Source organism: Hyperoodon ampullatus (genome assembly GCF_949752795.1).
Source record: "Hyperoodon ampullatus genome assembly, chromosome: 7".
Classification (NCBI taxonomy): Eukaryota; Metazoa; Chordata; class Mammalia; order Artiodactyla; family Ziphiidae; genus Hyperoodon; species Hyperoodon ampullatus.
Genome location: NC_136920.1, coordinates 60,896,782 through 60,913,171, shown reverse-complemented (window position 1 = coordinate 60,913,171; position 16,390 = coordinate 60,896,782). Strand labels below are relative to the sequence as shown.

General features: G+C 52.0%; 2 protein-coding genes across 2 annotated transcripts; one reads left to right on the top strand and one right to left on the bottom strand.

The window, feature by feature from the left end:
- Positions 1-4,941: 4,941 nt before the first annotated feature.
- CHRNA10 (cholinergic receptor nicotinic alpha 10 subunit) lies at positions 4,942-9,964 on the top strand (the record flags this gene model as incomplete). Its single annotated transcript, XM_079708365.1, has 5 exons — positions 4,942-5,023; positions 6,764-6,909; positions 7,326-7,480; positions 8,293-8,825; positions 9,507-9,964. The coding sequence occupies 5 exons, from the start codon at positions 4,942-4,944 to the stop codon at positions 9,962-9,964; spliced, it is 1,374 nt and encodes a 457-aa protein (XP_079564491.1).
- A 1,338-nt stretch (positions 9,965-11,302) lies between these two features.
- On the bottom strand, positions 11,303-15,130 carry ART1 (ADP-ribosyltransferase 1; the record flags this gene model as incomplete). Its single annotated transcript, XM_079708147.1, has 4 exons — positions 11,303-11,400; positions 12,894-12,935; positions 14,024-14,801; positions 15,068-15,130. The coding sequence occupies 4 exons, from the start codon at positions 15,128-15,130 to the stop codon at positions 11,303-11,305; spliced, it is 981 nt and encodes a 326-aa protein (XP_079564273.1).
- Between the last annotated feature and the right edge of the window lie 1,260 nt (positions 15,131-16,390).

Genomic DNA, 16,390 nt, shown 5'->3' with positions numbered 1-16,390 from the left:
TCCTAACCACTGGACCATCAGGGAAGTCCCAATATTTTTGATAGCAGCTTTATTGAGATAGAATTCACATACCATACAATTACCCATTTAATGCGTACAATTAGTTTAGCTATATTCACAGAGTTGTGCAGCCATCACCACACAATCAATTTTAGAACACTTTCATCCTCCCAAAAAGAAACCCCATAGCTTTCAGCCATCATTCCCCAACTTTCCCAGACCTACACAACCACTAATCTACTTCCTATCTCTATAGATTTGCCTATTCTGGACATTTCATATAAATGGAATCACACAATATGTGACCTTTTGTAACTGGATTCTTTCCCTTAGCATAATACTTTCAAGGTTCATCCATGTTGTAGCATACATCGGTACTTCATGCCATCTTATGGCCATATAATACTTGATTGTATGGACATACCACCTTCTATTTATATATTTCATCAGAATCTAACACCACGTAGAAAAACTAAGTCAAAATAGATCAAAGACTTAAATATAAGACCTAAAATTATAAAACTCTTAGGGACTCCCCTGGTGGTCCAGTGGTTAAGAACCCACACTCCCAATGCAGTGGTCCTGGTTTCAATCCCTGGTCAGGGAACTAGATTCCACATGCCGCAACTACAGGAGCCTGCATACTGCAACTAAAGGAGCCCACAAACCGCAACTAAAAGATCCTGCATGCAGCAGCAAAGATCCCACGTGCCGCAACTAAGACCCGGCACAGCCAAATAAATAAGTAAATATTTAAATAAATAAAATTATAAAACTCTTAGAACAAAATAGAGGGTAGAATCTTAACAACATTGGATTTGGTAATGATTTCTTGGATGTGACACCAAAGGCACAAGCAACAAAAGAAAAAAATAGACAAAATGAACTACATGAAGAATTTTTAATTTTGTTCATTCTAAAGACACTGAGTAAAAAGGCAACCTAGAGAATGGGAGAAACATTTGCAAATTATCTGATAAGGGATTAATATCCAGAATATATAGAGGACTCCTAGAGCTCAACAACATAAAGAGAAAGAAAAAAAAATTTTTAAATGAACAAAGGACTTGAACGGACATTTCTCCAATGAGGATATACAAATGGCCAATAAGCACATAAAAAGATGCTCAACATCACTAGTCATTAGGGAGATACAAATCAAAACTATGAACCAGATACCACCTCATATCCATTAGGATGGCCATTATCAAAAAAAACAAAGTAACATGTTGGTGAGGATGTGGAGAAATTGGAAGCCTTGTGCATTGTTGGTGGGAATGTATTCAATAAAAAGGTATGTCCGCTGTGGAAAACAGTATGGCAATTCTTCAAAAAATTAAAAACAATTACCATATGATCCAGCAATTCCACTTCTGGATATATATCCAAAAGAACTGAAAGCAGAATCTTGAAAGGATATTTGTACATCCATGTTCATAGCAGCATTATTCACAATAACTGAAATGTGAAAGCAACCCAAGTGTCCATCAAGAGATGAATGGATAAGCAAAATGTGGTATATACATACAATAGAATGTTATTCAGCCTTAAAAAGGAAGGAAATTCTGACATATACTACAACATGGATGAAACTTTAGGACATTATATGAAGTGAAATAAGCCAGGCACAAAAAAACAAATACTGAGATTTCCCTGGTGGTGCAGTGGTTAGGACACTGCACTTCCACTGCAGTGGGCACAGGTTCGATCCCTGGTCAGGGAACTAAGATCCTGCAGGCTGCGTGGCACAGCCAAAAAAAAGACAAATACTGACATGATTTCATAGAGACAGAAAGAAGAATGGTATTTGCCAGGGGCTGGGGCTTATGAATCTAAGTATGTGTTTCTGAAGATATCTTGACTAACTCACTAGGACCATAGTGCAAATACTGTTGATTGCTGTGCATTTGTCAATGTACTAGGTAGTTGCCTTGCATTATCAGGTACTTGCATTGTCTCATTTAATTCTTACCACAACTATTTAGGTGAGGACTGTTAATCCCACTAACCTGTTTGATAAAACTGAAACCCAGAGAGTTTTAGTATCTTACCCAGGTCAGACAGCTCATAGGACAGAGCTGAAAGTAACTCTAAAGGCTGTGTTTTCAGGGAGATCAGCTTGTGCTTTGTGACCACCTAGAGGGGTGGGATAGGGAGGGTGGGAGGGAGATGAAAGAGGGAGGAGATATGGGGATATATGTATATGTATGGCTGATTCACTTTGTTATACAGCAGAAACTAACACACCATTGTAAAGCAATTATACTCCAATAAAGATGTTAAAAAAAAAAAAAGGCTGTTTTCCCAGAAATATAGATCAATGGAACAGGATAGAAAGCCCAGAGAAAATCCCATGCACATATGGTCACCTTATTTTTGATAAAGGAGGCAAGAATATACAATGGAGAAAAGACAGCCTCTTCAATAAGTGGTGCCGGGAAAACTGGACATCTACATGTAAGAGAATGAAATCAGAACACCCCCTAACACCATACACAAAAATAAACTCAAAATGGATTAAAGACCTAAATGTAAGGCCAGACACTATAAAACTCTTAGAGGAAAACATAGGCAGAACACTCTACGACATAAACCACAGCAAGATCCTTTTTGACCCACCTCCTAGAGGAATGGAAATAAAAACAAAAATAAACAAATGGGACCTAATGAAACTTCAAAGCTTTTGCACAGCAAAGGAAACCATAAACAAGACAAAAAGACAACCCTCAGAATGGGAGAAAATATTTGCCATTGAAGCAACTGACAAAGGATTAATCTCCAAAATTTACAAGCAGCTCATGTAGCTCAGTATCAAAAAAAAACAAACAACCCAACCCAAAAATGGGCAGAAGACCTAAATAGACATTTCTCCAAAGAAGAAATACAGATTGCCGAGAAACACATGAAAGAATGCTCAACATCACTAAGAATTAGAGAAATGCAAATCAAAACTACAATGAGGTATCACCTCACACCAGTCAGAATGGCCATCATCAAAAAATCTAAAAACAATAAATGCTGGAGAGGGTGTGGAGAAAAGGGAACCCTCTTGCACTGTTGGTGGGAATGTAAATTGATAGCCACTATGGAGAACAGTATGGAGGTTCCTTAAAAAACTAAAATAGAACTACCATACGACCCAGCAATCCCACTACTGGGCATATACCCTGAGAAAACCATAATTCAAAAAGAGTCATGTACCAAAATGTTCATTGCAGCTCTATTCACAATAGCCCGGAGATGGAAACAAACTAAGTGTCCATCATCGGATGAATGGATAAAGAAGATGTGGCACATATATACAATGGAATATTACTCAGCCATAAAAAGAAGTGAAATTGAGTTATTTGTAGTGAGGTGGATGGACCTAGAGACTGTCATACAGAGTGAAGTACGTCAGAAAAAGAAAAACAAATACCGTATGCTAACACATATATATGGAATCTAAAAAAAAAAAAAATTTCGTTCTGAAGAACCTAGGGGCAGGACAGGAATAAAGACACAGACATAGAGAATGGACATGAGGACACGGGGAGGGGGAAGGGTAAGCTGGGACGAAGTGAGAGAGTGGCATGGACATATATACACTACCAAATGTAAAATCGGTAGCTAGTGGGAAGCAGCCGCATAGCACAGGGAGATCAGCTCTGTGCTTTGTGACCACCTAGAGGGGTGGGATAGGGTGGGTGGGAGGGAGACGCAAGAGGGAGGAGATATGGGGATATATGTATATGTATAGCTGATTCACTTTGTTATAAAGCAGAAACTAACACACCATTGTAAAGCAATTATACTCCAATAAAGATGTTAAACAATAAATAAATAAATAAATAAATAAATAAATAAATAAAGGCTGTGTTTTCCCTGCGGCCCAATACTGTCCGTGATGTTTAAGCATAGCGAGAATACTGAGGCTCAGACTGGGATGGCTGTGGGATGGCGAGGATGCGGGCTGCATCTCCTGCTTTGTGGGGCCACCTGGAGCAGCCTGAGGCACCCCTCTCACCATGAGGGGAGAGCTTGCTTGGCCCAAACACCCCGCCTAGACAGATGTGTTCAGTCCCTAACTGAGGGCACAGCTGACAGATGAAAGGGAGCCCCAAGAATTCAGTAATGATGACAGAGCTGGGAGGACAGTTACCGTCCACTGGCCCTGTCCCCTCACACCTTTAAGCCCCAGTCTCTTGCAGATCCTGACCTGGCATCTCTGTACCCTCCAATCCCCCAAGCTGGGCCTGACCTGAGTATGGGTTCTACCTTACAGAATTTGAATAATTCAGGTCCCAGTGACCTGAGGTGTCAGTTTCAGTTGCGCTGTTCCCATGGACACAGGTGTCCCAACTCTGTAATTAAGCTAATGAAAGGGAAAGGGGGCACGGCCTGCTGTTCTGTGCCTCAGAAGGCTCAGGGCTGATGGAGTCCCTGTCCCTGTCCTGCTGAGAATGCGCCAGGCTCCCCCAGAGTCAGGTGTGGGGAAGGACTTGAGGAAGTCAAGGGGGCTGAAATAGAGGCAGGAGAAAGGAAGAGAGAGTGGAAAGAGGAAGACCAGAGTCAGGGAGGCAGAGACCAAGAAAGAGTTACAGAGGGACGGATAGAAGGAAATCGAGACAGAGAGGCTGAGTGAGAGGTAAAGGGGGTGGGGGGCGAAGAACAGGGCAGAGGCAGAGGCCAGAAGAGGCAAAGACCAGCAGAGAAGGAGAAACAGTAGATGCCAAGGCCCAAGTACTAAAATCCCAGGGCAGGTACAAATAGCAGGGTCAGGGAACTGGAAGGGCTGCAGGACTCCCTGCAGGGTAGTTGGACTCAACAGAGATCCCAGTCTTCCTTCTGACGTGCAGGGACTGTCCACACCATCCTTGCCAGCAGGGCCTGATGCTGCCGTAGGTCAGGCCAGAAGGCTCCTACCCAGAGACCTGCCCTTCCTCTGGCTGCGGCAAGGCCATGGGGCCCGGCAGCCACCGCCTCAGCCTCAGCGTCTCTGTCTCCAGTCTGGGCCTTCTGCTTCTGCTCCCACTCCTGCCAGGTATGAAGCTCAGTAAACCAGCCCTGGCCTCTCTGGGCGTTGCTGCTGTTCCCATCCTCCCCAGACCTCTCTCCACGTGCTCTCTCTTCATTTCTGTGCTGGGAGCAAGCGCTATCTGGGGAGTGTGGAGGAGGGGGAGCTGAAGAGGGCAAGAGGGGGCTTGCCTGACTGGGGCGGGAGCAGTTGATGGGGCAGCTCCCAGGGATAGGGCTGGGAAAGCCAGGGGGACCAGAGCGCTTGAGGTGAGGGTGAGTTTGGGCTTTATCTAGCAGGCCTGGGGAGCCATTGAACAGGTTTAAGCAGCTACTGGTCTAGTTAGCTTCATCTGTTTAAAAGCTTGATCTCTCGGAAGTGTGGCAGGTGGTTAGAGAGGTGAGCCCGAGGTGGGAGAGCAGGGAGGAGGCTGCTGCTGCCGTGGTCCATATGCAGGGAGGATGGGCGCGAGCTGGAGAGGTGATGAAGCATTCAAGAGCATTCAGCAGTATGACTGACAGGATGCGGGCACAGAGTGGTCTGCAGAGAGAAGGGGCAGAAGGGAGAGACAAATTACCAGATTTCCAGCTGAGGTCACCGGGGAGTGCTGTTTGCTGAGACGGGGAACACAGGACAAGGAACAGGTTTCAGAACACGGAGGGAGGAGAGACTTCCCTGGTGGTCTAGCAGTTAAGACTGTGCGCTCCCAATGCAGGGGGCCCGGGTTCGATCCCTGATCAGGGAACTAGATCCCACAGGCCGCAACTAAGAGCCCACGTGCCACAACTAAGAGCCTGCATGCTGCAACTAAAGATTCCACATGCCACAAGTGAAAAGATCCCGCATGCCACAACGAAGGTCCCGTGTGCTGCAACTAAGACCCAGTACAGCCAAATAAATAATAAATTTAAAAAAAAAAAGAACATGGTGGGAGGAAAGAAGTTCATATTTTGGCCCTACACAGTTAAAAGTGCCTACAGGACATTTAGGACATTCAGGTCTGGAACTCAGGAGAAAAATCTGGGCTGAAGAAAAAAGGAGACAAGGGCAAAAGACAGGATTCTGGGGAACAATACCTAAATCAAGGACTGAGAAAAAAAAAAAAAAGGACTGAGGACAATGGGATGTGTCACAAAACCCGGGGAAGAGTGTGTTTTCAGGAAGGAGGGGCCCATAGTGTCAAAAGTTTTGAAGATATCAACTGAAGTGCAGCTAGAGAAGCAGAGACAGGCTGGAGGGACAAGAAGGGGCAGGGCAACAGGGTTCCGGATGCCTGGTTGAGAACTGGGACTCCTGCGTTCTGTTTGGGCCCCTCCAAGCATTTGTTTTTTTGTTTGTTTTGTTTTGGCCACATCACGCGCCATGCAGGATCTTAGTTCTCCAACCAAGAATCGAACCTGTGCCCTCTGCAGTGGAAGCACGGAGTCTTAACCACTGGACTGCCAGGGAATTCCCAGCCCCTCCAGCATTTGTGGTGGGGCAAGCAGAATCCAGGTCCTTGGGAAGGGAATGGTGGGGAAGAAACCCATCAGCCTTGCTTCAGAAGATAGTACCTACTCACACTATGGCCTTCACCTCATCTAGCCTTGGAGGCAGGCCAGGGAGGAACTAAAGCCACAGATAGACAGACAGAGAACAGGGACAGTTAGACAGCTGTGAGACAGTGGAGCAGCTGACAGGGCTTCAGTCTTGTGGAGGGTACAGGTTGTGAGCCGAGGCCCCTGCACTAGGGTCTCGGATGGACACCCTTTCTTACTGGTCCCCCAGAGTGCTTCGGAGCCAAGGGCAGGCTGGCACACAAGCTGTTTCGAGACCTCTTTGCCAACTACACAAGTGCCCTGAGACCTGTGGCAGACACAGACCAGGCTCTGAACGTGACCCTGGAAGTGACGTTGTCCCAGATCATCGACATGGTGCGTTGGTTGTTGTACAGTCATGGAGTGAGCTGGTGACAGTGTCAAGGAATGGGGGAATGGGAGACTGGGATTAATCTCCAATCAATTCTTTCTTGTAAACATTAACATTAGCAACAATAACAGCTACAACTGTTGGATCCTAACTGTTGGGTGCCCACAGGGTGCCCAATACTTTGCACACTTGAATCCACGCCTAGCAGAGATTACCACCCATGTAACTTCCTAGGAAACTCAGGCCCAGAGAAGAAAAGGATCTGCCAAGGTCACATAGCAAGGCTGGGTGGGAACTGAACTGTATGGGCAAGTCAGGTTTGCAGGTGCTGACCAGAGCTCTGTAGGTGAGTGTGAACACACAGGGCAGGGTATGTGCAGATGTCTGTCCACATCTATGCCCACTCTCTGCCCCCAACTAGGATGAGCGGAACCAGGTGCTGACCCTGTACCTGTGGATCCGACAGGAGTGGACAGATGCCTACCTACAATGGGACCCTGACGCCTATGGTGGCCTGGATGCCATCCGCATCCCCAGCAGTCTCGTGTGGCGACCGGACATCATGCTCTATAACAAGTACTTCCTACCTGGGCCCCTCCCCTCTCCTACCCCTCCCTAGAGTTGCCCTTGCCTCTGGGGATGCACTTGTCCCCCATCCTCCACATCGAACCCGGCTCCTATGGTGCCCTGGAAGCTTTCCCCCAGGACCCTTCTAAGCTGCCAGGAAGGTGTTGGCAATTGTGGCTGCACGGTGCAGTAGGGCTTCCTGACCACACACACACACACACACACACACACACACACACACACACAGCGGCTCATGGCAAGGGCCTGCTGGAGGGACCTCACAGCCCCTTGACGGCACCTCCACTTTAGGGTGTCTCAAGCCAACCCAGGCTGAGTGTCTCCTAGGAATCCTCCGTGTGGTCCAGGGCCAATTCTGTATCTCTCGCAGAGGGGGTTCTGGGACACAAGTGCCTCTTTATGGCACTCTCCACCCTTTTCTCAGGGCACCCCGGGCCTGCCTAGGGATTTCCTTCAGGGCTTAGCCCTCTGGAGTAGTCCTTTATGCCGCCTAAGCCAGTTCTGTGCTTCCCAGACAACACATAGCTCCGCATATTTTCCTCAGGGCCCCTCTAGGAGCTCTGCAGGTGACACTCAAGGAAAGTCACCGTGCGCCCCGCGCCAACTTTTGAGCTAGGTCTGTGTCTCGTTCTGGGCCCTTCAGGCGCTGGCCCCGCTAGGCCTCCAAAGGCACAGAGGGCCCTCTCTGCCGCTCCCTTTGCCCTCTGTGCCGCCCCCAGCGGGCCCGAAGCGTACCCCCTCCAAGGGGCAGCCCTGACCTCCCAGGCCACGGCACCTCAGGGAGCCCCACCCCCTGCCCGCAGGGCGGACGCGCAGGCGCCGGCCTCAGCCAGCACCAACGTGGTCCTGCGGCACGACGGCGCCGTGCGCTGGGACGCGCCGGCCATCACGCGCAGCTCGTGCCGCGTGGACGTGTCAGCCTTCCCATTCGACGCGCAGCGCTGCGGCCTGACGTTCGGCTCGTGGACGCACGGCGGGCACCAGCTGGACGTACAGCCGCGCGGCACCGCCGCCAGCCTGGCCGACTTCGTGGAGAACGTGGAGTGGCGCGTGCTGGGCATGCCGGCCCGGCGGCGCGTGCTCACCTACGGCTGCTGCTCCGAGCCCTACCCGGACGTGACCTTCACGCTGCTGCTGCGCCGCCGCGCCGCCGCCTACGTGTGCAACCTGCTGCTGCCCTGCGTGCTCATCTCGCTGCTGGCGCCTCTCGCCTTCCACCTGCCCGCCGACTCGGGCGAGAAGGTGTCGCTCGGCGTCACCGTGCTGCTGGCGCTCACCGTCTTCCAGCTGCTCCTGGCCGAGAGCATGCCGCCGGCCGAGAGCGTGCCGCTCATTGGTGAGCTCTGAGGGCCCGAGGTGGTGGGGGAGGGGGCCGGGAGAGGACGGCCCCAACCCGGGGCTGAAGTGTGCGGGTGTCCGCAGGTGCAGGAGTGGGAGCCGGACCGGCCTGGGTCAGCGGAGGGGCCCCGCTGAGGGTCTTGGGGTCCGGCCTCGTTCTGAGATTGAGGGGGAAGAGGTCGGCCCCTTCCAGGGAGGAGGGGCAGAGGAAGGAGTTGGTCTTTCCTCAAGGACTTGGAGGAAGGTCGACATCCCAAGTGTTATAATCACAGGCAAAACATACTAAGTACTCACTGCGTGTCAGGCAGTCTCCTAAACACTTGACGTTTATTAACTCAAGGAAGCAGCACCACACACCTATGAGGAAGGTTCTGTTATAACTTGCTTCAGATCATTCTGGTTCTATTTAAGAGCGTGACTTTCACGGGACTGTGGATGAGTCTAGCCTCCAGCAGTGGGGGGAACAATTAGGGAGCAGGTAGCTTCTGAGACCCTGACGGGAATGCGGGAGAGGGAGCCCTTGGCCCTTACCTCCTTCCCGCTTCCATCCATTGGGCTTGGAGAGTCCTGCGAGCCTTATGGGGGAATGAGCTCATTCCTCCTCGTGCTCAGGCAGTTGGGGAGCTCAGGCCCTCTGAGTTCTTGTTTGGGGCCTCAGTTCCCTTTCCCTCTCTTGCAGGAAAGTACTACATGGCCACCATGACCATGGTCACCTTCTCCACAGCGCTCACCATCCTTATTATGAACCTGCATTACTGTGGTCCCACTGCCCGCCCAGTGCCAGCCTGGGCTCGGGCCCTCCTGCTGGGACGCCTGGCGCGGGGCCTGTGTGTGCGGGAACGAGGGGAGCGCTGTGGGCAGTCTAGGCCTCCTGAGTCAGCCCCCAGCCCCCAGCCTCCTGACAGAGAAGCTGGCCCACCAGCAGGCCCTTGCCATGAGCCTCGGTGTCTGTGCCATCAGGAAGCCCTGTTGCGCCATGTAGCCACCATCACCAACACCTTCCACAGCCACAGGGCTGCCCAGCGCTGCCATGAGGACTGGAAGCGCCTGGCCCGTGTCATGGACCGTTTCTTCTTGGGCATCTTCTTCTCCATGGCTCTGGTGATGAGCCTTCTCATGCTGGTGCAGGCCCTGTGAGTCCCAGGGGTCTGCTGCAGCCACAGCACCTCCAGACGGGGATGGAATGGCCAGGCCAGGTGGTGGTTGGCCCTCAGGCCACTCAGTCTCTCTCCACTGGGCCTCAGAGCCTGGGACATCCTCTCTTCAGTGCTACTGACCTCACACACCAGAGGGAGTACTCGTTGTCTCTGTACCCTAACCTCTAAGGGAAATCCAGAGCTTTCCGCTCCCCTGATTCCTGCAGAGGAGGGACTCTAAGAAGGGTCAAGATCAAAGGGCAGTCCTGGAGGGACAGAGCTGAACTCCGGTGCTGAGTGTTAGTGCTTTCAGTGAGGAGAGTGCCTGTGGTACAAACAGAACTGCCACATTTCCTGTCTTCTCTTCCTTCCTCTGTGGCTGCTGTTACAGGGACTTGGTCTTGCCTGTCCCTACCTGGGGGCTCAGGGAAGGCAACTGGGAATTCAGGATTCCTGGTCCAGTTTCCAGAGCAGGAGGCCACACAAAGATTTGGCCCCAAAGCCCCGACTGATAATAAAGTGTGTGCCTATCACTTCCTCCATGTCCTCTCTTACCCTTAGGGCCTGTGGTGGTGGAACTTGGGGATCCAGCCTCTTAGGGACCTTAGGACTCATGGATCAGACCAGAAATTACATCTTTGCTGACAAGAAAATGAGATCCAGTCTACCCCGTTCCCACACAGTGACATCCAGAGAGCTTGAAGGTGCCCGAGGTAGGGGCAGTACAGGAACCAGCATTCACAAGGTATTTGTTCTTTCTGACTTCCACACATTTTCTGGCACCACCTCTGTGCCTCGGACACAGTCCCTGCCCTCATAAGCTCACAGTTGGACGTGGGAGACCAGGGCCCTTTGGGAGCACAGAGGCAGGGCCCCTAACCCAGCAGGGTGGAGAGGTCAGAGAAGGCTTCCTGGAGGAGCAAATAGGAGCAGTCCAGGTGTACATGGGAAGCATTTGAGTAATATCAGCAAATACCATGGCCAAGTACTTTTCTCCCCAATCACCCCCCACTCCAAACTGCTTTAATCTTCTATCCCAAGTACTCTTCTCCCCAATCACCCCCCCTCCAAACTACTTTAATCTTCTATCTCCAAGTGAGTGATTACCTGTCCTGCAGTCCCCCCACCTCTATTCACCATCTTACTCCTAGACCCCTGGATGAGGCCCAGTCCCTACATTTTCCTCTTCCCGCTAGCAAGCCTGGCAGCTGCCAGAGAAGATCCCAGAGTTCTCTGCCGATGGAATTACCACAGATCTTGGCCACACTTAAAGCATACATGTGGCTGACATCCTCATGTTGGGCAGAGGTGACGGCAGAGCTGTTCAGTGGCTGATGGATTAGAGGAGTCCTGGACTCTCTGGAAAGGCTTCTCCAACAAGGAACCAGAGCAGCAGTAGAAGGGACCAGACTGCAGAAAGGGGGCCCTGACCCATGGCTGCAGGGAAAACAGAGGCACAGAGATTTAGGGGCAATGTGAGATACACAAAGAAACAAGATGAAAAGAGCTGAGCAGAGTGAGCTGACTGATACACAAAACGCAATGGGAGACAAAGATGAAAGAATTTAGGGAGGAAGGTAGAGATGAGACCAAGGAAAGCCCCAGTTCCCCTTCCAGAGGTCATTAGGTCTATCCCCCAGTCTCCTACTGACACAACTGAGGCACTGCAGGGTGGGATGAAAAGCGGTAGAGATCTGAGTGGGATCTGGTGATGCTGACCTTTGCTCCTCTGCTCAAACTCTGGTGGGAGAGTTGCTGGTGCACTGAGATGGGGAACGGGGAGGGGGGCAGGAATCCTAAACTCTCCCAGTGCTTGAAATTACGTTATCAGACCTCAAAGAGGCCGAGTTGGCGTCTGGAGACCGGGCTGGTCTTGACTCTGCCACTAACTCACTCTCACCTGGAGCAAGTCACTTCTGTCTCTGAGTCTCACTTTACTATATAATGAGGATAATACTCCCTGTCCCACCTCCTTCCAGTTGATAGTTGTCCAGTAAGGATAAAATGAGATGGTGTCTGAGGAGGTGGGGGCCAGCCTGGTACGGTGGTTCCAAGTTCAGCTCCAGGACCAGCTTGTTTGGACCGAACACTTTTCTAGTTCTGTGTGTGGGGCTGGTTGCTTCATCTCTCTGTGCCTGCCTCCTCTCATCTGTGGAACAGGGGTGATGACATTACCTGCATCATTGGATCATGGTGAGGATTCATGGAGCCCTGAGTGGTACTGTGTCATGGAGAAGGGTGGGAACAAAAGGGAGGCTGGGGCTCCTTCCTAGCCGCTCTTCTCAGAGCCCTGAGGGAGGAGGCGGGACCCGAGGGGGAGGGGTGGCTGTCATTTCTTCCCTGAGGATGGCCTGTTCCCGCCTAGAGAAGTGGTGGCTGAGGCAGGACCTGGCACAGCAGGTGTTCAAGGGAAGAGAAGAGTCATAGCCAAAGGGAACCTGGGGACCATCTAGTCCGATATGCTTACTATGCAGATAGGGAAACAGGCCCAGAGAGGGATGTTTGGTCACAGAGAGAGTTAGGGCAGAGCCTGGGCTAGAGCCCAGGTCTCCAGCAGCCAAGACCTGACCTTGACCTTGGGAGGTGGTCTGAGAGAGCTCTGAAGGCAGAAGGAGGAGAAGGCCCAGGAGGACTTTGTGGAGCAGTCCTTCCCTCCGTCGCTTCAGTGCAGCCTGGAGCTCTCTGGGCCCTGGTCAGTGGGCTCCTGGGAAGGCGGGGACGGCCCCAGGCTGGGCGGCCATCTCCCACATACACATTCAGTGGAGAGGGTTAGCAACCCCCCACAGGTGTCTGCTTAAGGGAGTCTACTTTTTTTGATTGAAAGGGAGTGGTTTTTATTTTACGGGGGATATCCATCCAGGAGAGGGGCCCAGACCCAGGATAGCCAGCTCAGCCCCCAACAGAGCCCCACAGATGCCCGCAGCCCTCACCTGAGTTATCCAGATGGCAGGACCCTGACTTGCACTGCTTGTCTGTAGGGAAGAAACAGTAAAGAATCAAAGGCTCAGTAGCTCTCAGGATGGTAAGGGACTCCAGAGCCCTGTGGTCCATCCCTGACTTGCTCTAGGAGAAGCTGGTATGTTTTCTCCTAATTCTGCTTCCTTACAGTGGGACCTCCCTTGCCTGGGTTTGACTTGACCCATGAATAGCAGGGCCAGAAGGCACCAGCCCTTGAAGCCAGGGTCATCTGGACACTCCTCCTGCCCCCCCTGGCTTGTAACTTTGCCTCCATGCCACACCCGCCTCTCCCTCTCCAATGTCTTGTCCCAGCCAAGGAGGGGCTAGTTCATGTTTTTTGTGTCTCCTTCACCTTCCATCAACTCGTGCACACTCGTGATGCTGTCCAAGGTGGTAACTGAAGCCGCACTGGACCTTATCCCACTTGAGATGTGGTCCATGGTTCCAGCCAACAGCCTGCCTCTAACTATTGATATGAAAGGTGGGCCTCACAGGCCCCTGGGCATCCCTCAACTAGGACCAGCAGCCCACAGCCCCTTCAGAGATTAAGGACCTGGGCCCATCTTCATGATTACTCCTCTGGCTGGTCCAGGGAGGATGGACAGGAAAGCATCCGAGATCTGCCAGAGCCCAAGCTGGAATTCAGGGGTATGGCACCTGACTGCTGGCTCACCACCCCACCCCACCCCACCCCCGCTAGCACACATGACAGCACAGGATTTCTGTTCAGTCAAACACACTCCTCTCGGAAAACTGGGGTGGGCCGCTTACTCATTTCTGGCAGCAGCTTCCAGCTGGGAGGAAAGCCTGACACCAAGTCTGTTTGGCCCTCAGATGGCCAAAGACACCTGTGTTGGTCAGGAAACCCTCATCAGCCTCCCCACAGGCAAGTGGCCAGCTCTGGCTTAGACACCTCCAGGGTTGAGAAGCAAGCGTACTACTCAAGAAGGTTATATCTCTCCTTGGATGGAAGGGGCGGAGGGGCCGGGGGACAGGACTTGCTCCTTCTCACTGTTTTGAATATCTCTGTATGTATCCTCTGAAAACGGGCCGGGCAAGGCCACCTTCCACCCAGCTGCTGGCTGGCACGTGCCCTGCTCACCTTTGATGTACTCGCAGTTGTATGTGCTGCGCTGGCCCAGGGCCCGGAGGTAGATGCGGGCGGGGCCCTGGGCCGGTCTGCTGGCATTGATCACCTGGAAGGTCTCGAAGGGAGGGATCAGCACCTCGTCTTCCCCAGGGAAAAAGGAGTAGCCCTTGATAGGGGCCCCAAGGCAGGTCCAGATGCCAAAGAAGGTGTCTTCCCCAAACTGCTGGGCTGCAACATTCTGCAGGGATGCAGAGGCAAAGCCCCCCATCCTGACGGTGGCCCCAGGCCCCTCTGGCCGGAAGCGTAAGCCCTGCACCCCTCGGAACACCTGGCGGCACTGGGGTGGACGCTGGCCCCTGCCCAGCAGCTGCAGGGCCTCGGTCAGCAGGAAGTGCAGTGTCTTGAAGGAGAAGTGGTGGAGGTAGTGGGCCCGGGAGCGGCCAGCCTCGCGCACGGCCGCGTTGAATTCCTTGTGCAGGGGGCTGTTAGCCGTGTAGGCCAGGAGGGCCACCCCGTGCTCTTCTCGGAAGCCTGCAGGCGGGGACAGACGGGTAGGGCTGAGGCCCCACTTGGGCCCCCAGGCCTGGCGCTCCTGCCACTGGCTGCTTGCCTGAGCCCAGACATCGGCGTATACTTTGTTGGCCTGGAACTCCGTGCGGTTGAGATCCGGGAGAGCCACCGCCATGGCTGCGGCACAGCCAGCATACTGGTCGTCAAAGGAGGCCAGGGCCATGTCCAGGGGCATTTCTCGAGAGAAGAGGTCTCGTCGTGTGATGGGGTGGCTCTGGGCCTGAGGCAGGGGGAGCAGCAAGGACTGAGAGGTTAGGCCCTAGGAGAACGGGAGCCCTGTTATCCAGCTTCCCCCTCCACTGAGCTAAGAAGGAGTAAGGGCCACAAACACACCTGGAGGGGAAGGGGATTGGGAACTACTAGCTACAGATCCCCGAGACCAGGCTCTGGGGCTGTCCCCTCAGGCTGAGCGATCTCCAAGCGAAGCATCTGGCAGAGTTCAGAAGCCAGCAGCTGGGGGATGGAGTCAGCAGAGGATGACTGTACCTGAAGTGCTTCCATGAGGCCCATGGACACGAGCAGCAGAGACATCATGGCAGGGGTCTGCATGTTGGAGGCGACCCTGGGCAAGTTACTCTGGTCTTTGGGTCTCAGTTTCCTCGTCTGGAAAATGAGAATCTGCACAGTTTAATAAATTGTGATGAATTGACACCTAGTCTGGGCCCCTTCCGGTGCTTGACACAGAGTCACAACATAGAAATGGAGGCTCAGAAGAGAGAGGGGACCCTTCTTGCCGGAAGGAACATGGGAGACTTCCTGGAGGAGGTGACATGTGAACAGGGTCTTGTGGGACAAATAGGAGAATAAGGCTTCAGTCGGGAGGTAGGAGAGAAAAGATTGGAGTTGAGGGTGAGAAAGGAGTTTGGGACAGCAGGAATGGGAAGAGCAAAGGTATTAGAGGTAGGAACTCAGGATGTAAAGAGTGAAAGACGTTCTGGCTAGTGTGGCAGTTGCAGTGTTGGAAAGCCTGGGGCCAGTCCTGAAGGAGCTTGACTGCCACAGTGAGAGGTCCAGGCTTCCCCTCAGGGGGACATGAGGCTGGAACAGGGCAGATCCAGGAGTGGTCAGCTGGTGGGGCCACAGCAGGACTCCAGGGTCAGGCTTAGAGCAGGACTTGGGGATCCAGAGGGTCCTCCTCTGTCCCTGCAATCCTGCTGCCAACTGAACCCTCACCCTAATCCCTCAGCTGATGCCAGGCAGGGACCCCAGGTGGTGCAGGAAGAGGGGCTGGGTGGGGGAGAGTACAGAGGGTACTGCTTCCCCCAGGGAAGCCTCCTGCATCCTCTGGGTGGGCACGCTGAGGGCCCAAAGTGGCTCCAAGAAGGTGTCCCAGCTTTGGGTCAAGATTGGAACAGACAGTTTCTAAGTTGGTGCTGCTGCTTTTTTTTGTTTATTTTATTACCAAGTAATGCATGCTTATTGTGTATGAATGAATCACAAAGCCCAAGTCCCCCTTTTCTTGCTTTCCCTCCACATCCCCCTTCTCACCGTTACCCATGCCTACTGTTTCCATGGTAATGGTACCCTTCAAGACCTTTTCTGATGCACACACAAGTAATATATTTAAATATACATACACACATAGTTTTCTGTATACAGCCTATTTTGAGGTTTTTTATTGTCACTATTTTCAAAAAGACGAAGCGTGCTTACACATACGTGTTCTACAGCCTTTTCCCAGGTAACAATGTACCATGGACTTCCTTCCATGTCACACATGCATATCTACCTTGTTCATTATGATGGCAGCATGGAATTTCATATATTGTTAATCCATAATTTATTTAACCATTTCCTTATTGAGGGACA